Here is a 23,493-nt window from a genome sequence, read left to right as displayed (position 1 = left end):
ATCAAGTTAAAACCATTTCTTAATTTTGCTGAATGTTGCTCCTAGTTGTTGTTAGGTGTCATCGAGCCCGTTTCAACTCACAGCAACCCTAGGTACAATATAACAAAACACTGCCCAGTCCTGGGCCATCCTCACAATTGTTGTTATGCTTGAACCCATTGTTGTAGTCACTGTTGTCAACCCATCTCCTTAAGGGTCTTTCTCTTTTTCAATGACCACCTACTCTAAGCATGATGTCCTTCTCCAGGGACTGGTTCCTCCTGAAAAAATGTTCAAAGCATGTGAGACAAAGTCTCACTATCCTTGCTTCTAAGGAGCATTCTGGCTGTACTCCTTCCAAGACAGATCTGTTTGTTCTTCTTGCAGTCCATGGTATATTCAATATTCTTCACCAACACCATAATTCAAAGGTGTCAATTCTTCTTTGGTCTTCCTGATTCACTGTTCAGCTTTCACATGCATACGATGCGACTGAAAGCACCACGGGTTGGATCAGGAGCACTTTAGTCCTTAAAATGACAACTTTGCTGTTTAACACTTTAAAGAGCTCTTTTGCAGCAGATTTGCCCAATGCAATGTATCGTTTAATTTCTTGACTGCTGCTTCCATGGGTGTTGACTGTGGATCCAAGTAAAATGAAATCCTTGACAATTTCAATCTTTTCTCCGTTGTCACGATGTGGCTTACTGGTCCAGTTGTGAGGGTTTTTGTTTTCTTTATGTTGAGATGTAATCTGTATTGAAGGCTCTGGTCTTTGACCTTCATCAGTAAGTGCTTCAAGTCATCTTCGATTTCAGTAAGCAAGGTTGTGTCATCTGCGTATCACAGGTTGTTAACGAGCCTTCCTCCAATCCTGATGCTCCGTTCTTCTTCATATAGCCCAGTTTCTTGGATTATTTGCTCAGCATACAGACTGAATAAGTATGGTGAAAGGATACAACCCTCATACACACCTTTCTTGACTTTAAACCATGCAGTATCCCCTTGTTCTGTTCAAACAACTACCTCTTGGTCTATGTACACATTCCTCATGAGCACAATTCAGTGTTCTGGAATTCCCATTTTTTGCAATGTTATCCAAGTTTGTTATGATCCACACAGTCAAATGCCTTTGCAGAGTCAATAAAACCCAGGTAAACATTTTTCTGGTATTCCCTGCTTTCAGCCAGGATCCATCCGACATCAGCAATGATATCCCAGGTTCCAGATCCTCTTCTGAATCCGGCCTGAATTTCTGGCAGTTCCCTGTTGATGTGCTGCTGCAAGCTCTTTTGAATGATGTTCAACAAAATTTTACTCGTGTGATATTAATGATATTGTTCGATAATTTACCCATTCAGTTGGGTCCTCTTTCTTTGGAATGGGTACAAATACAAGTCTCTTCCAGTCAGTTGGCCAGGTAGCTGCTTACAAATTTCTTGGCACAGATGAGTGAGCACTTCCAGCACCGCATCTGTTTGCTGAAACATCTCCATTGGTATTCCGTCAATTCCTGGAGACTTGTTTTTCGCCAATGCCTTAAGTGCAGCTTGGAGCTCTTCCTTCAGTATCAGTGGTTCTTGATCACATGTTGCCTCCTGAAATGGCTGAATGTTGACCATTTCTCTTTGGTATAGTGACCCTGTGTATTTCTTCCATCTTCTTTTGATGCCTCCTGCATCAATGTTTTCCCCACAGAATCCTTCAATACGGCAACTCAAGGCTTGAATTTTTTCTTCGGTTCTTCCAGCTTGAGAAATGCAGAGCATGTTCTTCTCTTTTGGTTTTCTAATTCCAGGTCTTTGCACATTTCATTATAATACTTTGTCTTCTTCAGCTGCCCCTTGAAATCTGTTTGGCTCTTTTACTTCATCATTTCCTCCTTTTGCTTTAAGAGCAAGTTTCCGAGTCTTTTCTGACATCCATTTTGGTCTTTCCTTCTTTCCTGTCTTTTTAATGACCTCTTTCTTCTTGTATGATGTCCTTGACGTCATTCCACAACTCATCTGGTCTTCGATCATTAGTGTTCGATGTGTCAAATCTATTATTGAGATGGTCTCTAAATTCAGGTGGGATATACTCAAAGTCATACTTTGGCTCTTGTGGACTTGTTCTAATTTTCTTCAACTTCAACGTGTATGTGAGCAATTGATAGTCTGTTCCACAGTTGGCCCCTGGCCTTGTTCTAACTGATGAGATACTGAGTTTTTCCAGCGTCTCTTTTTCACAGATGTAGTTGATTTGATTCCTGCTCCTACTTATGCTACTCAAAAACTATCTTGTGACATATGTAAAAACAATAAAAACACATAATAGCAGCAGTTACCATTTAGAAGCACCTGTTTTATGCTGGGTACTTTAGTAAGTGCTCTACATATAGGATCACTTATTCTAATAACAACTGCGAGAGATGTAGGATCAGCCCTACTTTACAGATAAGGAAAGAGGTTCAGGGAAATAAGTTACTTTTCTAAGATCACATCAGTAGGAACAGGCAGAAACCGGGTTCAAACCCCAAATCTGTGTTCTTTCTACTACACAAGACTAACTCCAGGCCCTAAATTACCAAGCACTGGCTAACCATTTCCAAGGTTTGTTTGCTTCCAGCTTTCATGCCATCCTTGTCATCTCCCAGCTGGCCACAGTTGGGAAAGGCCTCTACGGAAACAAGTTAGGGTACTGAAAAGAGGCCAGACAATTTAAAGGATTTTCCTTTCTAAATTTCCATCACTGCGTTATCTCTGGCTTCTTGCCAACTGCTGAATTGTTTTGTCAAATGCTTTGATACTATGGTGACTGGTGCTGAGTAAATAACTTAAGTATGTTGTTATGGCAACCATCAGACACTGTATCTGAACTTGTCTTTTAACAATCATACAAAATTTATAGGCCAGTAGCTGCCAAGACTAAAGAAGAGGAAAATGGGGAGTAATTGCTAAAGGGTACAGGATTTCTTTTGGGGGTGTTAAAATATTCTAGAATTAGCTACTGGTGATGGCAGCACAACACTGAATATATTAAAAGCCACTGAACTGTACATTTCAAAAAGGTGAATCGTGGTATATGAGTTCTATCTCAATAAAAAGTTGTAGCTATAATTAAAAAGATAACAAGTGTTAATAAGAATGTAGAAAAATTGGAACACTTATATATTGCCCGTGGTGATGTAAAACAGTGCAACTGCTGTGAAAAACAGTTTAGTAGTTCCTCAAAAAGTTAAACAGAATTACCATATGACCCAGCAATTCCACTCCTAGGTATATATCTAAAAGATGTGAAAACATGTCCACACAAAATTCTGTACACTAATGTTCACAGCAGTATTATTCATGATAGTAAAAAAATAGAAACAGCCCCCAAAACCATCAACTAATGAATGGATATATAAAATGTAGTATATCCGTAAAATGGGATATTACTGAGCAATACTAAGGAATAAGGTACTATCATAGATTGAATTGTGTCTCCCAAAAATGTGTGTCAACTTGACTGGTCCATGATTCCCAGTATTGTGTGACTGTTCACCATCTTGTCATCTGATGTGATCTTCCTGTGTTGTAAATCCTACTTCTGTGATGTTAATGAAGTGGGATTAGGGGCAGTTATCTTAATGAAGTAGGACTCAATCTACAAGATTAGAATGTGTCTTAAACCAATCTCTTTAGAAATATAAAAGAGAAAAGCGAGCAGAGAAACAGGGGTACCTCATACCACCAAGAAAGCAGTGCCGGGGCAGACAGAGCATTTCCTTTGGACCTGAGGTTCCTGTGCCTAAGAAGCTCCTAGACCACGGGAAGATTGATGACAGGGATGTTCCACCAGAGCTGACCGAGAGAGAAAGCCTTCCCCTGGAGCTAAAGCCCTGAATTCGGACTTCTAGCCTACTAGGCTGTGAGAGAATAAACTTCTGTTTATTGAAACCATCCACTTGTGGTATTTCTGTTACAGCAGCGCTAGATGACTAGGACAGGTACTGATACAACGTGGATGAACCTTATACTAACTGAAAGAAGTCAGTCACAAAAGACCACATGCTGTACAATTCCATTGATAGGAAACATCCAAAACCAAACCCACTGCCGTTGAGTCGATTCTGACTCATAGCAAGCCTATAGGACAGAACAGAACTGCTCCATAGGGTTTCCAAGGCTGTAATCTTTATGGAAGGCAACTGCCACATCTTTGTGGTTCGAATCGCTGACCTTTCAGTTAGCTGCATTTAACCACTATGTCATCAGGGCTCCTTTATGGAACGTTCACAACAGGCAAATCTACAGGGAAAGAAAGTAAATTATGAATAGCCTACTGCTGGCGGGGGCGGGGGGAGCTCAGGAAAAATGGGAAACAGTTGTTAATATGTATGGGGTTTCTTTTGGGGATGATGAAAATATTCTAAAATTGATTGTGCTGATGATCGCAAAACTGTGACTATACTAAAAATCAATGAACTATACATCTTAAATGGATAAGTCGCATGGTATGTGAATTATATGTTAATAAAATTGTTAAAAACTAGTGGGCTAATTTCCATCAGTTTTTAGGATATTTACCTAAAGCCATGTTGGTTTTAACCACAGTGAAAACTTGCTGTAATGCAGTTTGAAACTCAAGTTAGTTGACTATATGAAGGGGCTTCAGTTCCTTTAAGAAAAAAAAGCCCACAATATATGACAACTAGATTTTCCTGGGGCCATGTTCAAAGTTTTAGCAAGTCGGAAATATTACCTCCAGGAAAACTGTCTATATTGTTATGTCTCCTAAATACTACTGCCCTATTTTTTTTTTTTCCAGGAGCCCTGGTGGTGCAGTGGTTAAAGTCCTTGGCTGCTGACTAAAAGGTTGGTGGACCACCAGCTCCTCTGCCGGAGAAAGATGTGGTAACCTGCTTCTGTGAAGATTTACAGCCTTGGAAATGCTATGGGGCAGTTCTATTCTGTTTTATAGGGGTCGCCATGGGTCAGAATTGCCTGGATGGCAACAGGTTTGGTTTTTTTATTATATTTTTCCAGTGTTAGCCTTTGGACACATGAAAAACTACTACCAGTTAAACTAGGAACAGAGTAAAAGAGCAAATAAACTTACCTTAATTTCTGTTTCCAGTGAGTGTTCAAAGAGTATCTACATACAAACTTATCTGTGGTTTAAAATTTAGTATCATGTTTTATACGTCATTTCATATTTGAGAAGCTATTCTATTATTAGAAAATTTCTCATCTCTAAGCAAAACTATGAAATTTCATTTGCTTTAGGATCTTAGAATTTAACAGTAAAAAGACGAATAAACTCTACAATAATCAGAACACTGTAGGACTGGCATAAATATAGACATATAGACCAATGAAATATCACTGATCACCCAGAAATAAACTTTCACATCTATGATCAATTGATTTCAACAAGGGTGCCAAGACCATTCAATGAGGGAAAGAACAATCTTGTCAACAAATGGTGCTGGAACAACTGAATATTCACATGCAAAAGAATAAAGTTGGATCCTTACCCTACATCATCTAAAAATTTAAAAATGGATTGAAGATCCAAATTTAAGAGCTAAAACTATAAAACTATTGGAAGAAAATAAAAAGGAAAATCCTCATGACCTTGGATTTGGCAATGGTTTCTTAAACATGACACCAAAAACACAGGCAACAAAAGAAAAAATAGATAAATTTGACTTCATCAAAATTAAAAAATTTTATGCATCAAAGGACACTAACAAGAGAGTGAAAAGACAACCTACAGAATGAGAGGAATCTTATAAGGGTTTAATATCCAGAATATGTAAATAGCTCCTACAACTCAAAAAAAAAAAAGGGCAACTCAATTACAAAACAAACAACTTGAATTGACATTTCTCCAAACAAGGTATATAAGTTGCCAAGAAACGCATGAAAAGATGCTCAACATCATTAATCATTAAGGAAATACAAATCAAAATTACAATGAGATACCACTTCACACCCATCAGGATGGCTATAAAAAATGAAAATAACAAGTATTGACAAGTATGTGGGGAAATTAGAACCCTCATACATTGCTGGTAGAAATATAAAATGATGTAACCACTCTGGAAAATAATTTAGCAGTTCATCAAAAAGTTAAATGTGAATTACAATATGACCCAGCAATTTCACTCCTAGGTATATACCCAAAAGAACTGAAATCAGGAATCAAACAGATTCTTGTACACAAATGTTCACAGAAGCATTATTCACAATACACAAAAGATACAAACAACCCAAACGTCCATCAACTGTTGAATGGATAAACAAAATGCGGTATATCCATAGGATTGAATATTATTCAGTTCTAAAAATGAATGAAGTTCTCATATATGCTACAACATGGATGAAATTTGAAAACACTATGCTAAATGAAATAAGGTAGACACAAAAGGAAAAATATTTTATGATTCTACTTATATAAAATATCTAGAATAGGCAAATTCATAGAGACAGAAAGCAGATTAGAAGTTACCTGGGGCTGGGGGGAAGGGGAGAATGGAGAGGTATTACTTAATGGGTACAATTTATATTTGGGGTAAAGAAAGAGTTTTGAATTGTGGTGGTGATGGTTACAAAACATTGTGAATATAATTAATGTCACTAAATTATACACTTAAAAATGGTTAAAATGGCAGATTTTATGTTACATGTTTTTCCACAATTTTCAGGGAAGAAAAGGGCAAATATTTTCCAAAAGCATAAGCTATTTGTATTGTTAGTTTTGACATGGAGAATGATTTGGAGAGAAGCAATATGGGGGACATCTTTAGGAGGCTTTCCGGTAACCCAGCTAAAGATGATGATTCTGAACTGTGGCAGTGGGGATGGACAGAAAGGGACAAACTAGAGAGACCAGAAAGCGATAAAATCACAATCACTTGGACTTGTTGATTGGTTATATTCCAAGAGAGGACAGGGTTAAGTGATCTCCTGGGGGTGGAGTCCCACCAAGGAAACTCTGAGGAAAGCTCGTAGACAATCCTAATATTCCCTCTTTTAGTCCCTCCCAGGTCTAGAAAAGATGGCTCACATTCAAAAGAATCCTTCCACTCAGTTTTAAATTCTTTTGTCTACGTAAACTTACCACTTCTTTTAATTTAACAACAAAATTTAAAGGACAGCCTAAAACATGCCCCTTAATACTCTATAGATATATTGTTGTTAGTTGCTGTTGAGTTGGCCCCTGATGCATGGTGACCCCATGCACAATGTAAGGAAATGCTGCCTGGTCCTATACCACCCCCATGATCAGTTGTGGATCAGACCATTGCGATCCATAGGGTTTTCACTGGCCAATTTTCGGAAGTAGGCTAACAGGTCTTTCTTCCTAGTCCATCTTAGTCTGGAAGCTCCACTGAAACCTGTTCATCATCACCAGAGGTGAATCACCTAATTTTAATGACATTTAGACTATACCATCTCTATGCAGAAATCTAAGAAATTCACAGCTCAGGAAGGAATTGTATAGACATATGAGGATAAACACCATCACTGTACAGGAGAGGAAACTGAAGTACATAAAAGTACATACTATTCCTAAATTTTATAAATCACATATTTCAAAGATATTAAAGGATAGTAATTCTATACTTACCTGCTCACTACATGATCAGTCCTCAATAACTTTAAATTACACAATCACACCTAGGGAAAGTGGAGTAAGTCCATGGAAAGAAGGGCCAGAAAGAGCCATCATCTTGAAGCTATGACTGGCTCTTAAAAATACTCAACTAGGTCTTAGTTTTCAAAATCATCACAAAATCAGATTAGGATAGTATGCCCTTAAATTATAGTTATAGAAGAAATCTATTTATAAACAAATAGCACTGAATACATCATCTGTTTACCCCTTAGTTCATTTAAGAAAACGCATTCATATACCTTATCAAAATTACTTTAAATTTGCTTTAAGTCTACTAAGAAAGACAAGACAAAGGAACGAGTTAACTGGAAAGTGAAATTATGAGTTACATATAAAAAGTTATCAAATTACATTACTGAGTGTCTTAGTTATCTAGTGCTGCTTTAACAGAAATACCACAAGTGGATGGCTTTAACAAACAGGAATTTATTCTCTCACAGTTTAGGAGGCTAGAAGTCCAAATTCAGGGCACCAGCCCCAGGGGAAGGTTTTCTCTGTCCACTTTAGGAAAGGTCGGTGTCTACTTTCAACATCTGTGGGCCCAACGTCCCTAGGAAATCTCCATATGTCTTGGCATCAATCTTCCCCTGGGTCTAGGAGGTTCTCAACACAGGGACCCTAGGTAGAAAGGACATGATCCACTTCTGGCTCTTCTTTTTTGGTGGTAGTGAGGTCCTTCTCCTCTCTGTTCACTTCTCTCTCCTTCTTTTAAAATAAAACGTGTGATTCAAGCAAGGGTGTGACTTGAGTAAGGATGGTGATTTGATTAAGGGTGGTGACATGAGTAAGGGCTGTGACTCAAGATACACCTTACACTAATCCTACCTCATTAACATATAGAGATTAGAATCTATAACACATCACAAAATGGAAGATAATTACATCAGATCACAAAAATGGAAGACAACCACACAATAGTGGGCATCATGGCCTAGCCAAGTTGACACATATTTTGAGGCGACACAATTCAATCCATGACATTCCATGCTCTGGCCATCAAAAATTAATGTCCTTGCCACACGTAAAACACATTCACCCTATCACATCATCCCAAAAGTCTTAAGTCAACACCAAGACCAAAATCTCATCTTCTGAAGCATCTAAATCAAATACTGGTGAGACTTTAGGCATATTCCGTCCTGGGAGAAAATTCCTCTTCATCTGTGAACCTGTGAAATCTAGAACACAAGTTATCTGCTTCCAAAGTACGACAGTAGAACAGCACAAGGTAGACATTTCCATTACGAAGGAGAGAAATTGCAGGGATAAGAGGCACCAAGCAAGTCCAAAAACCAGAACAATTTACATTAGCTTCCAAGGCTTGAAGATAATCCTTTGTTCTCTGAGAATGTCTAGGCAATGGCCCTGCCCTCAGACTCTGGGAGTTAGCCATGCTTTCTGGATTCTGGGTGGAGGCCCCTCAGCCCTGGGCTTCAGCTCTGCCTTCCGGTGCCACTCGGGGAACAACTCTGCTCCCTCAGCTTTGGGTATTCTCATTCTCCTAGTCCAACAAGTGGGAACCCCACCCCCTGGTCGTGGCAGCCCCCACCCCCTTGGTCGTGGCAGCCCCACCCCCTCTGATTTGGCCCATCCCCCCGGCACACTTTAACAGCATCCCCACACTCTGGGACCGAGCTGACAAAGATCAGACTCTTTGAAACCTAGGAGGCTATGGCCCCACTCTTTGAGATCTAGGAGACTATGGCCCCACCTTTTGAAACCCCAGAGGCCATGGCCCCACACCTTGAGACCAAGGTGGCTCTGCTTCCCATGCTTCTTCCAATAGTTCTGCTGATCTTGAGTTACTCAAGGAATGGTCCTTTTCTTATCCTCAAAGACAACAGGTGTTGCTCCTTTGGACTGTTTCCTGCCTGTAGAATTCCAAGAGGCAGACAGCATTCTTTCCTTTCGCTCTTTCTCTTTCCCCTTTGGTCTAAGCCGATGGATTTTCTGCTGTGGTAGTTGGTTAGATCCATCAGTCACAGGCTTAATTTCTTTAACAAAAGTTTGTGCAGCCCCGTCCTTGGTGAAAATTCTAGAACACATGCCCTTAGTTTGTACAACAGAATTTACAAACCTTTAAGTTTTGTTTTCATTTTGCACAGTTCATTTTTAAGTCCATCTCTTTCCTCTCACATTTTACTATAAGCAGCAAGGAGAAACCATGCGGCCCTTTTCAATCTCGCTTAGGAATCTTATCAGCCAAATATTCAAGTTTGTTACTTACAAGTTCTACCTTCCACCAGACATTTGAATATAATTCAGAACTGCCTTTGATGTTCCTAATTTTACCAACGGTCTCTTCAAGGCAATCTAGTACCTATTAGTCTTTACTAATAAAAATTTACTAATAGGTACCTTAAAATTCTTACAGCCTCTATCCATAACCCAATTTTAGGTAAACCACTTCCACATTTTAGCTATTTGTTAGAGCAGCACCCCCACTTCTCAGTACCAAATCCAATCCGTGACACTGAGTAAATAATTCTAAATTTGTATAAACTGGAAATTATCACATTTTGTTCCAAATAAACAAATACAAATGAAAAATCAGGATATGGATACACTGACTGTATTTCTAATCATCCAAAGACACAAAGAAGAGCAAAATGGGAGGAAACACTCCTCTTCATTGACTAGAAGCTTATGCAAAGACTCCTGGCATGTGTAAAGTGGGATTACACTAAGGAACTCCAGTCTAAGATGTAGCAGAACTCATTAGCCCCACAATGTCTGATCAAAACTAACCAGAATTTCCTTGTGATTCAGGGGGGAAAAAAAAAAGCCCATAGCTCCAAACTTTAATGTTGAACTACACACTGAATAAGAAATACTCTGAATTATTTTGTGACCAAAATGATATACTTAAAACTAGACTTCTTACTGAACATTGGCATAAGATGTATATTAATATATATTAATGCAGACTATTCACCTCTTGAGTAAGATGGAAAGGTCCTATGAAAATGCTGAGGAAGATTGTACTAAAACATAAACTCATAGGTTAGGATCAAAGCTACAGTAATGATAGAATATTTTAAGGTTGGTATTAGTAGAAAATGGTTTAATTTATAAAGAAAGGAGGCTATATGTATTCAAAGTACGTGGTGTGAAAACAAGGAGCCCTGGTGGCACAATGGTTCAGCACCTGGCTACTAACCAAAAGGTAGGCGCTTTGAACTCACCAGCCATTCCCTGAGAGAATGACGTGGCAGCTTGCTTCAGTAAAGACTATGGCCTTAGAAACTCTGCCCTATAGGATCACTATGAGTTAGAATCAACTTGACAGCAGTAGGTTTGGTGTTATGGGTTTTGGTGTAAAATTGTGTACATAAAAATCTCAATTTTGACACTACTTATTATAGCAAAATACTAAGAATATCCATAAAAGAAGTGGTTAAATAAATCATGGTACACCCATACAATGGAACACTGTGGAGATGCACCACATGCATGTCTACTGTGTCTGTGCGTGCCTATGCAAGTCTATTGAATCTACACGTGTGTATTGTGTCTATGCATGTGTATTGTGTAACTGGCTCCAGAATACATAAAGAAAAAGCAAGGTGCATAGTATAGGATGAGAAGGAGATTTATTTTTAGTTCAAGAATAAAAAGTATAAATGACTATTTAAAAATACCTGGTAGTATCTTCTTAGCAGCGCCTTTTTCGCTTCTTGAGCTTTTTTTCCCAGATGTTATTTTGTCCTTTCCCAAGAAGGCCTGTCCATCTTCGGGACCTTCACCAGGAGTGTTTTCCAAGTTCTCACTTGCAGGCATCTCACAGTGTGATATGCAGCTTTCGTTATTGTTGAGACTGTCCTGTTCAAACACTTTAGGCCTTCCCATTGCGCCGTCACTGCCAGTCAGACACTCACATCCATCCCCAACAAGTTGATTTTCATTTTCATCTGACACAGAAGGCAAGAGTGTTACTGTACTTTCCACACTGTCACCAGGATGACACCCATCTTGTGGGTCTATCTGCAGGTTATATGTAGGAGTTTCGCTGTCATCCATTAGAGCATCCTTTGTTGAACCGTTCAAGTTTCATTAAAGTCCTTCCATGTCTACAATGACAAAAAGAAAAAAGCTACTTTGTTTTCTAAACTCTGTGGATTCTCTATCTTTGATTTTCTTCTTCTCATGGGTTGTTTTACTGTTAAGTGGGGAAAAGAAGGAGATGACTGAAGTTCATTCCTACTCACAACCCTAGCCCAACCTCACCTGGTTCTCTCTTAAAACTATGGTTCTCAACCCCGGCTGCCAGTCAGAACTGCCTGGGGTGCTTGCCCAAATCCTTTCTTGGGCCAGTTAAATCAGAGTATCTGGGCACTGAGCTCAGGCACTGATACATGTATTTTTAAATTCTTAGTGTGATTCTAATGTGTATCCAGATTGGGACCACTGTCTCAATGAAAGAATTACTGGTTAAATTAGACTCTCTGTTAGAAGTAACCATTCAGGTTTTCCCTGGGCACTTTCATCAGACAAGTGAAAGCTAGTTTTATAGGTCCTGTGTCCTTATAGCAGCAATATTTGCAAATATAGACATATAAAGTTTTTTTTTTAATAAATTGAAAAAAGGCATGGAGGGATTCAAGTAGTACATATTTATGCTACACTCTCATTATATTTTTCTGCTTCTGAAAAGTCACTCCTGTAAACTACTTCAGAATTGTCAGTAAATTCCTCTCATACACTTAAAAACAGTGACTTTCCTATCCCCAAAGACCCATATAGAGTGCAGTCCTTAAAGCACTCCTTACCCCTCAGAGTCTGCTCTGCACTCTGTATTTTTGCATATGTGTCTAATTAGATTTAAGCCTCTTGAAAACCTACAAGAAGTCACAGATTATTCTTCCCATTGTCTAGCCCTGGGTCTTATATTAATAGATACATGAAAGAATTGTTGTTGTGTGTCACCAAGGCCATCTGCTCCCATAAAAATTACAGCCTAGGAGTCCCTATGGGGCACTTCTACTCTGTCATGTAGGGCCACTATGAGTCAGAACCGTGGGGAATCAATTTTCTATAGTTTCTCTCCAAAAATAGAGAAGTCAGGCACATGAATTCTCATCCACTCCCCTGTCCCTACTCTGAGAGGTAAAGTGGCCTATTATATTTAGCTTCTGTCTGCATCCCTAACATATTTCAATTGGATGGAATACTTTAATTTAAGCAATAGGATAATTATCTTGATGGAATTTCTAATCAGTACAGTCCTGCTGCTTTTGGAAACAGTTATAAACTGTACTATTTTTCTTGCCTTCTCTTTCCTCTCCTCCACTGCCACACCAACAGCATTTCAATATGTTAATCTTCCAGTACACACTCTATTTCACCACAGGAAGGCTCCTGGGTAAGGGAAAATCACAAGGAGAAAGAGGCCCAGTTGGCGCACAGTACCTTTTAAGATATGTATTAACACTGCATGGGAATTGGGAGACAGAAGTACAGTTGAGATCACATTCAAAGTTATTTGCTGTATCTAAACTGTACATCTATCCTGGAAGAGTCCCTAGATCGATACCAAATGTCACAAGAGAAACAGGAGCGTACTGCAATCGCTGCTTAGAGCACTGATTCTGGCATATTTTGCCTTTTAAAAGCATGATAGTCAGAACTGCCCAAGCAACCACCCTCTTGTGGCAAAAGAGCATTCCAAATACGTACATTGTATAAATCCAACTCACATGTTGACTCTGCACAGCTGAAGAATTACAAGCAAACATATTTGAGGGAGGTGTGTGCAAAGCTAGAAAAACCAGAAAACTTGAGAAAGCAGCTTGAAATAAAAAAGTAATTAATTTAGAGTAACAGACTAACAAAAAGAAATCTACATTTTACCAAGAGCATAATCTCAATCTCAGGAATGATCTGACTTCATTTTTGATATATCATAGCGGATGTCTGCTGAGATTAAACACCAGATGTCACTAAAATTAACTTACAGGAATGATTAAATATATTACTTATTTCAGTATTCTAAGGCAATTTTGGGTGTTATTTTTCTACAATCTATACACTTTTTGGGGGGTTTTTAATACATTTTTACTTGTGAAAGAGGCCGAGATTCTTCTTAAGGATTAAAATTAAACTCCATGTTTCAATCTGGTGACTTATAGTCAGACCAAAATTTAAAGAAAGAGTTACCAAACCAATAAGGCATTCTGTGAACCTCAAGGTCAAATTTGGCTACTCATAGTTCAAAATTGAGGAGGAAAGTCATCAAATCCCTATGTTACACTGTTTATTATGGTGATTACATACCACTTTACATTTCACCATTTGACTCACCAGACATGCTCCCACATCACCTGTATCTCACTGCTAAATATATTGTTCTCTGTGATTAATGGTATCTTTGTTGAGACATGTGTACCTCCAGGCAATATTTACCACAGGTAGTCCCCGACTTATGATGCATTTGAGTTATGACAAACACTCAACAACTGTCAGTGTATCTGGAACACTGCATCTACCTGGGAGGAAGTTAGGGGAAAATGCATGCATTTGGAAAAAATTGCCGAGTTACGTGAACACACCCCAACCATTTATCAGGATGATATGATGGAAGAGATCAGTGGAAAAATCGTTCATATGGCAATAACGCTCAATTCAGAACTTAGTATTGCCAAAGTGGAACAGCTCACAGATCATGAAGGGGAACTGACAAGTCAGGACTTGATATAATTTGAAGAGAAAAGAAATGCCGAACAGGAAAGAAAGAATGAGGAAGAGGAAGAAGTCAAAAAACTTTACAGTGAAAGGATTAGCTGGAGTTTTTTCTAAACTGATTTGGGGCTTCAGTTGCTTGAAAACACTGACCCAAACACTGATGATTTTGCTAAAGTTGACAGGCAGTTTCGGTAAGCAGTGAGATGTTACTGTGGAATACATGAAGAAAAAAAGAAAAGGACCATACAGAAAACTCTCGCTAGTTTTATGACTAGAAATGCCATCCCCATTCCCAGGAATAATCCAGATGATCCAGAATCTTCCAACTGACTAAATATCAACGTTGTCCAACTCTTTTTCATTGTCAGAGTAAATTTTTAAGATTTGTGTATTTTTTATGTATGAAAATATACCTGTAAGTTTATATGTAATGTTTACAATCCCTAAAGACAAATAAGGATCAGATTTATAGACACAGATAATAAAAGACAATAATAATGAAAATGAAAAAAAAAATGAGGTGTTCAACTTAAGTCAGAACTGATTTACGACGGAGTCACTGGATCAGAATCCCAGTGTAAGTCTGGGGCTACCTGTGTGTCAGCAATGAAAACTGTGCCTCAGAGAAGTGGTTCTAAAAAATGTTGTGATCCACAATAAGAAATTTATTTTTCATTGAGATCATGTACATTCAAAATAAATGCATATCCGTAACAAGGAGGTCAATGTTCTGTTCTGAAACAAAGGTTTCACGAAACTTAACACATGTGAAGCACTCTATACAATACTTTTTCATATTTTTAAAGTGCTAATCAAGACACACTAAGTTATTTCATACTCCCACGAATGAGTGATGGCCACAGCAATATGCTACAAGGGAGTTTCTAGGAATTAATAGCATCTCAACCAGGTTGTTACTTTGCAATTATCTCAAAACTGTTTTCTGAAAATGGTACAGATCATATGAAACTCAGACATAAACTTCACTTAAAATGTTGTCCACATAATTTCAAAATGTTTCCTGATTCCTTTTTTCTTATCTTAAAATGTAGCTAAAATAATGACTCTGACTAGGGGTCACTTAGCTGAAGCCTTCAACTGTAAGCTATGTTCTATCCCTATGCTGCCCAATATGTAAGAGCTTGGCTGCTAACCAAAAGGTCGGCAGTTCAAATCCACTAGCTGCTCTTGGAAGCTCTATGCGGCAGTTCTACTCTGTCCTACAGGGTGCTATGAGGCGGAATTGACTAGATGGCAACCACATGTGGCTACTGAGTGCTTGAAATATGAACAGTGCAAGTGAGGAACTGAATTAATTTTATTTAATTTTGATTAATTTAAATTTTAAAATACATATCTGTTATTTTTAAAAAACTTTGCATGTTTGGAACAATTCGGGTATATGAATCTACTTTTTCAACTGTAAATTCTATGAAATCTACATACAGATCAAGTATTTCCAATGGAAATTTAATGTCCAAATTGAGACGTGCCATATTTGTAAAATATATCCCAGATTTTGAAGGCATGATATGAATAAAAGAATGTAAAATACCTCATTACTGATTTTAGGTACTTATTACCTGTTGAAATGATAATGCTTTGGACACGTTGGGCTAAACAGACTTTATTATTAAAATTAATCTTACGTTTTTAAAAACTTTTAAAAATGTAGCTACTAGAAAACAAAATTCTGTATGTGGCTTGCATTACAGTTCTACTGAATAGTGCTGCTCTATATGGTCCTGCATCAAAAGTGTCGCAGTGGCTGAAGTGACGGCTCACAGTGAATCACTTCACTTCACTTTTGTGCTAATACCGTTACTCTGCAGTGGGCATTTTCTAACTAGAGACACAATTATTACTCTAATAATGTAAATACTCATTGACAGAAATATAGACTATATTGTTTTAAACTTCATTTGTCTGTGCTTGCTTATTTCCTATTTTCAGAATGCAAACCCCAATATCATGCTGTCCCTTTATTTTGGTACTCCTCCATAGTCAAAATATTCCTAGTACTTCATGAGCACTGAATAGTGATTGTAACTAGTAAGACAGACTTTCATAATCTTTCTAAATACTTAAATTTGTTTTCTACATAATCAAAGCCCATTGCCTTTGAGTCAATTCTGACTCATAGTGACCCTACAGGACAGAAGAGAATTGTCCCATACAGTTTTCTACATAATAGTACAGCACAAAAGTAAACCAGATATTTAAAATATTTACTAAGAATAAAAAACCCAGAATTTTATAAGAAATTAGATCTTAATTTAGAAAAAAGTGGTTGTAGAAGAGAAAATTCATGCCATAAGATAGAAAGGAAGACAAAAATGTGACAAGGTAAATATAACAACGCTGCAAGAATATAAAAACGAAAAAGAAAAATGATTGATTAGAGTCAAATGTGAAGGTAATGGCTCTAAAGCAGAAAACATCATATATGGATTTTATTTATGCAGAGAAAACTCCCTAAAAAATATGAAGAAATAAACTGAAACTATGTGACTCCTAAGCCTAACACAACCTTGGGGCAGATAAGCTGGAGGAAAAGAAGCAGGATTTGTTTCATTTTCCTCAATCCTCCCTTTCACAATGGGGCTCAGTTCAAAACAGCTTAGGCATCCCCAAAGCCTTTGAGTTCAAAATCCATTACATCAATGGAAAGCGACAAGTTAAAAGCTTGGGTATAACTAAGTAGTACAAAAACAGTCATCTCTTCCCTCTTCCTGTCTTATAGTAGGTCATGTACATGTTTCACTTTCATTTAAAGACATAAAATAGAACAAATATGACCTCCAGGGCATCTTCAGGCCTCCAGAAGCATGCCATCTTAGCAATAATTGCTAACCGTCTTTTTCAATGAACGAACATATCATTAATTAGAAATTCTGCCTAAGACTTCACTACTTCAGGGTGACTGAATTTATGCTCTGAAATGTTCCTGGAAATTAAAGATTTGTACATCATTTGAAGACAGAGGGTGGGCAAATCACGGCATAAAGTTATTAGTAGCAACACAAGTATTTTCTTTAATTAGTTTCACAGGGTTAATAACATACACATAGAGGGAATTACAATCAGTGTAGGGGACAGAGTCATTTCCCTAGGCCCACACACAAGTTGTGTTCTTTTGGCTTTAAAGGCCTCCTTGTTGTAAAATCCACTACAACCATATTTTGAAGCTACAACCAATAGAATCTAAAAACTTGAAAATACTTTTTGGCCCAGACCAAATCACACACACACACCCCCACCCCCCACAACGGTTGCGGTCGAGTGATTCAGACTCATAGTGACCCTGTAAGACAGAGGAGAACTGCTCCATAGAGTTTTCAAGGAGGACCTGGTGGATCTGAATTGCTGACCTTTTGGTTAGCAGCCTACTATACAGTCTCACAGAAACTGTCTTAATAATTTTTAAACTATGAACACTTTGCTACCAACTAGTGATAAAAAGCCATCTATACTTCAATCATTGAATATATACATAAAACTTTATATTTTGTTCTATACACGTTTGTAGTTATATACACTTAGTTCTTAATAACACGGTGGCAAAAGCAAATATTAGAATCGTTCTTTAAGAGGTTTGACTATATGGTTTGTATCATCTGAATAAAATGCTAATATTAACATTAATCAGCAGATACTGAATAGTGAAGTTTTACTGATTATCAAGCAGTGTTTTAAGTTTTTTTTTTAAATCTCTCTATATAATTTAATCCTCACAACAAGCCCTGCATGATAGTTTTATAATCATCTCCATTTTGCAGAGAAGAAAACAGGGTAACAGAAAGGTTGAATAAATAGGCCAAGGTCACACAGCCGGTATGGGCAAAGTTGGTACTCAAACTCAGATAATCTGACTCTAGGGCCTGTACCCTTAACTACTATAATCATTTTAATATTTATTTTAAAAATCAACTATTCTATTCCACTCAGGAGACAGCAATATGAAAAATTTCCAATACTTCAAAATGTTTTTCAGATACACAGAATTTAGAAAAATATGTTAAGGAGCAACATAAAAGACTATTTTCTGTATTTCTTAATGTTATGAACACATTTTTTCCAGGTTTGCACATTAATCTACATGTCATCCCTGTTAGAAACCATCCTCAGGTATCTGAAATGTACCCTTGTACACACGGAATAATTTCTATTAGGCAGGGCACAGGTATTTACTGAACCAATATCACAGATAAAGAGAATGGGAATAAAGCACAACAGTCTCGAAACTTTGATAGTGTACCCGAAACGAGTACAGAAATTGACCACCATACACCTATCACATATAATTATTCATAAATTATATGCACAAACTACTATACTAATACATATTTTCATTTAAAACATATGCAAAAATAAACATTAAAAAAGGATGAAAAAGTTCTACATCTGGCAAGGACTAGCTAATTTCAGACAAACGTCCCGTTGATAACTACTGGAAAAGCTGACAGAAGGCTACAGAGTGGAGGCTGGAAAAGCTGAGCAAAGCTTTCAGCAGACTCACAGAGCCAGGGGAAAAAGGAGTTCAGGGCCTGTCAAGGAGAAGGAGGCCCCGAACTTCCACCTGGGACCTAAAAGGGATACTCCCCAGAAGAAGAGGTGACCCTCAAGTAGACCAGCCCTCACAGGAACTGCATACCCACAGAATCACCTCATCTCTGGCTAATTTAAGGTGATCCGCCCTCAACCTAGTTGCCTGTCAGAAGCATAAGGAAATTCTCTCTGGAAGAAGAAATCAAACAAAGGCTCAAATTATGTCCACGTTTCATCTGTAATGTCCAGTATACAATCCAAATAACCAGTCATACGATAGATCAAAATTTGACCAAAAACCAAGGGAAAAACTGTTAACAGGAACAAACTCATAGGAGATCCATGTATTGAAGGTAACTTTCTTGACCTTCAGAAATCTTAAATAAAATGGAAATTCTACAATAAAAATAACATTGAAATTACTCCAGATATGGAACTCAAGGGTAGCTCTTATTAAATTTCTCAAAGATTGTAAAATGAACAGGTATCTAATAACTTTTTAATCAATTTAAAAGTCTAATAACTTTTTAACTAATAATAAAAACTTCATTTAAATAAGTTTTCAAGGAGGAAAAAATATAACTTCCCTGAACCCCACTTTTTATTTTTCAAATTCATCACTGATATGTACTAGGCCTGGCTGTACACATTTTACTACTATGAACAAATCTTAGTTTCCACTTCATGCCTCACATTAATTTATGAATATTTTCTCTCTGTGGTGGTTTTAGAATAAATACTAGACTGAATGAGAACTTATATTCACAAACTTCTAAGTTTAGTTAGAAGTCTAATTAGAGTAGAAAATTACAGTCATCTACTACTGTCTTTTATTAGATCCCTGGGTGGTGTGAACGGTTTGTGATCAACTGCTAACTTAAAGGTTGGCGGTTCAAACCCCCCCAGCAGCACCACGGAAATAAGGTATGGCAATCTGCTTCCATAAAGACCATAGCCAAGAAAACTCTATAGAACACAGTTTAACTCTCTCACACATGGGGTTACCATGAGTTCAAATCAATGTGATGGCAACTGGTTTGGATTTTTTCTTTGTGCGTGTATGTTTGTTTATAGTGTCTTTTACACAAACATATCAACATATATATTCTTTGGTCCTGAGTAACTTAAGAGCTGGTCCATTGCTAAAAGGCCCAGTGTGTTTACATCTTGTTTTATTGATCTCACATCTCTTAGATGTTAAATAAATATTTGCTACCTTGAAAAATTTTCTTTTTGCTGTTACTAATAAACAGAATTAACACTGGATTCAACGATAGCAACAGAGACTATAGAATTACATCCAAAATATCTGAAAATTTTTTCACATTTAATTTCTAACACGAGTAAATGCTGAGCTATACTTTTGCAGGGAACACAACCAAACAAAAAGAAGTTGGCTAATGGCTTTAATAAAATCACATCTCCAAAACCTGACAATTACTAAATATATCAGTAGGGACTCTGAAGGATTTTTAAGCAGAAGAGTGATATGATCAGGTTTATATATTTGAAAAATCACTTGTTGATCTTTAATGATAAGAGATTGCTTTTCCTTTTCTTAGAATGGGAGCAACCTGACATGCTGACAGGAAAGGAAAGGGCCAGTTGAGAGCGAGAAGTTAAGGATAACCAGAGAGACAGACGGCTAAACAAATGATGGTGTAAAGACTCGGGAGGTGGGATGGGATCCAGGGACTGGGCAAAGGGACTTCCCTTAAAAATGAGGAGCATGTTTTTCATTGTGGCAGAAAGGATGGGGGAGAGGGAGTAGATGTAAGTTAAGTCGGAGGCATTCCCATTTCAGTGGCTATCTTTCTCACGGAAATAGGGGTAAGATAATCTGCTGAAAGTAAAGGCAAGGGTATGTTGGGAGCAGGGGAAATAGGAACAAGAGTTGACTTGGCAAATATGGAAAACTGTAGGGTCATTGCTGAGGGCCCATTGAAATCAACTCCACTACAATTCATAGTCTTCACCCTGCTTGGTTATATACCTTGTCTTCAAATCAGTCGCATGATACAAATAAACCACAAAATAGCAGCTGAAAGGAGAATCTCTTACCCTAACCGCCCACCTGAGTACAAAGTTATCAGTGTAATAGAGATTTCTTCAGTCTATCGCCACTAATTTTCATTTGTCTCCCCATTCTTTATCGGTCAGCTCTGCCATACTTCTTACTTTTTTTATGTGGACAACTGAATGAAGTTTCTAAAATCCGTATTTGAAATTTAAAGAATGAATTCCTAAAATCCTGACTTATGTTGTAATTGTACACAAATATATGCCAGAACTAAAAAAAAAGTGATGGCACCTCCTTTTAACCTGTCACTAAGATCTCAAATACACCTATCCACTAATCTTGTGTGGTTTTGCATGGTTTAGAAACACTGTAACACTAAATTGCCACTTTTTTATTGAAAACAGTTTCAAACTTCATCTTGTTACTTCTTCAATTTAGGATTTTTCTAACACAAATATAAGACTAAATTCTTTGCCTATGAAAAACAGTCAACGTCTTGATTTAGAGAATCAGAAAACTTGAGTTCTGATATTATCTGATCTCTTGGGATCTAAGTTCCCTTCTAATTTTAATATTTGATGATTCTAGTTATTTATTAGTTCCTTAGTTCTTGGCATTTATTGTCTCAAGTCCAAAACAAATATGTGAGCTACAGATGAGTCATTTGTCTACTAAAAAAGTAAGAGTACAGCAAATATTTTTGCTGCCACCTTTATTGTCTACTTTTATCTTGAGAAACAATGATACAATCTTTTCCTTTGAATGGGAACGTGATGCTCTGGTCCCACAACCAGGGGAATGCTGGTTTGAATCGCTCATGCAATACAGGTGCTGATTCTTTGTCTTTCACTCGGTGCTCTTTCTAATCAAGAGTACACGTTTGGTTGGCATTAAAGGTGTAATACAGAGCCCTGATGGCACAGTGGTTAAAAAGCTCAGCAGTCTGAACTCACCAGCTGCTCCTTCGAAACCCTACAAGACAGCTCTACTCTGTCCAAAATGGTCGCTATGAGTTGGAATGAAAACAGCAACGGCTTTGGTTTTTTTTTTTTTTAAGGTGTAATATGAGGAAGCAAAACAAATATATCTCCAAATGGAGACTGAACTTTGACCTTACAAGTTTTCAGTGCTTCAAATGAGCTAACCAGATGTCAACATAATCAGAATGTTACAGTCTACTACAAACACGTTGGGGGCGGGGGGGAGGCGGGTGAGGCACAACCTGCCCTTAAGAGTTTATACTCTAATAAGAAAAGAATTACAAGACATTTCTACTCACCTTTGCCCTAACCTTCCTCCTTCTCAAAAAGACTTGTCACACAGACTGTGGTAAATGCAGGGCTTCAAAAAGAGTTTCTTCCAGTTAGAACCCCTGATGAAAATTTGCATTTCTAAGAAGTTCCCAGGCGATGCTAATGCTGCCAGTTAGGGACCAATTCTGAGAACCACTAGTAGAGCAGTGGCTCTCAGAATTATACTTAAGAATTGCCTGGGCATTTTGTTAAACTGTAGATCCTGATTCAGTATATCTCGGGTGGAAATGCAACTGGTTCAAAAACCAAAAAAAAACCCCAGTGCCATTAGGTCGATCCCAACTCCAGCAACCCTATAGGAAAGAGCAGAACTGCCCCATAGAGTTTCCAAGAAGCCCCTGGCAGATGTGAACTGCAACTCTTTGGTTAGAAGCCACAGCACTTAACCACTACACCACCAGGGTTTCCCAACTGGTTTGAAGCCCTAGGTAAATGACAGGCAGGCTCTTAGAAAGTTTAGAGGAAGGAAAATTTTATTTACTTGTGGGAAGAGTATAATGTGTGAATATTTAAGAATATTCAATTCTGGTAGTGAAAAGGAGAGAAACAAGTCGTGAAGATGAAACTAAGTATAGAAGCAAGTAGGTTGTAAGATGTTAGATACAGAAAAGGTAAGTAGAGCACACATGAGCTAAACATAGAACGAATGAAAAAATGGTGGACCTCCAAACATTTATGACACCATACTGGAGACACCAAATATTCATGAAACATGTATATTATTTCCCAACTAGAAATCAAGTGCTGAAGCGAGAGAATGTATCTTTTCCTTTTCTTTTTTTTGTGAAACCTTTACCACATAACATGGCCCTAGGCATATAATAGGTACTTCATAAATCTTTATTCAAATGAACTGAAGTACTAAAGTGTCTCTTTCACTATGTCAACTAGGGGGGATAGATTTAGGAAAAAAAAAAAAGGTCATATCACTTAAGACGATGTTTAAAATTTATTTAACAACAAAAAACCCACACATATTATCTGGTAGGAAACAGAAATAAAGGGGGAAAGTTCAGAGCGGAGAGTGTTTTTGTCAGTGAAAAATTAAACACGATACAGACAAGTCAGCAAATTCCCAAAAAGGAGCATGAATTAGTAAAAAAAAAAAAAAAAAAGGGGGGGGGACTCTCTCCACTTCCTGACCTAGCAATGTGGGAAAATTTTAAGACTATAATTACAAATCCTTGTTGCCTGTGCAATGCACATGAAAGGAAAAAAAGTTTAGATAGTCAAAGAAAACAAAGAATGTTTTAATGTTCTACTCCAAAATGGCAATGAGTCAAATGGAATCAGACCAAGGTCCAA

General features: G+C 37.6%; 1 protein-coding gene across 5 annotated transcripts in view; it reads right to left on the bottom strand.

Moving 5' to 3' along the window:
• CNST (consortin, connexin sorting protein) overlaps nt 1-23,493 on the bottom strand; it is a 96,554-nt gene that overhangs the window by 58,336 nt on the left and 14,725 nt on the right. For 3 of the 5 annotated variants that reach the window (XM_003410923.4, XM_064276782.1, XM_064276781.1), the window contains one exon: nt 11,268-11,696. The exons of 1 other annotated variant lie outside the window; for it this stretch is intronic. In XM_003410923.4, the coding sequence (XP_003410971.1) occupies nt 11,268-11,646 (379 nt within the window). In that variant the 5' untranslated portion in view covers nt 11,647-11,696. Of the gene's footprint in view, nt 1-11,267; nt 11,697-23,493 lie in introns of those variants that run through there. One more of the 5 variants, XM_064276783.1, reaches the window with a different exon arrangement.

Source organism: Loxodonta africana, chromosome 25 (genome assembly GCF_030014295.1).
Source record: "Loxodonta africana isolate mLoxAfr1 chromosome 25, mLoxAfr1.hap2, whole genome shotgun sequence".
In the NCBI taxonomy this organism is placed as follows: Eukaryota; Metazoa; Chordata; class Mammalia; order Proboscidea; family Elephantidae; genus Loxodonta; species Loxodonta africana.
Note: the sequence above shows the minus strand (reverse complement) of the source record. Positions and strands in the feature narration are given on the sequence as shown.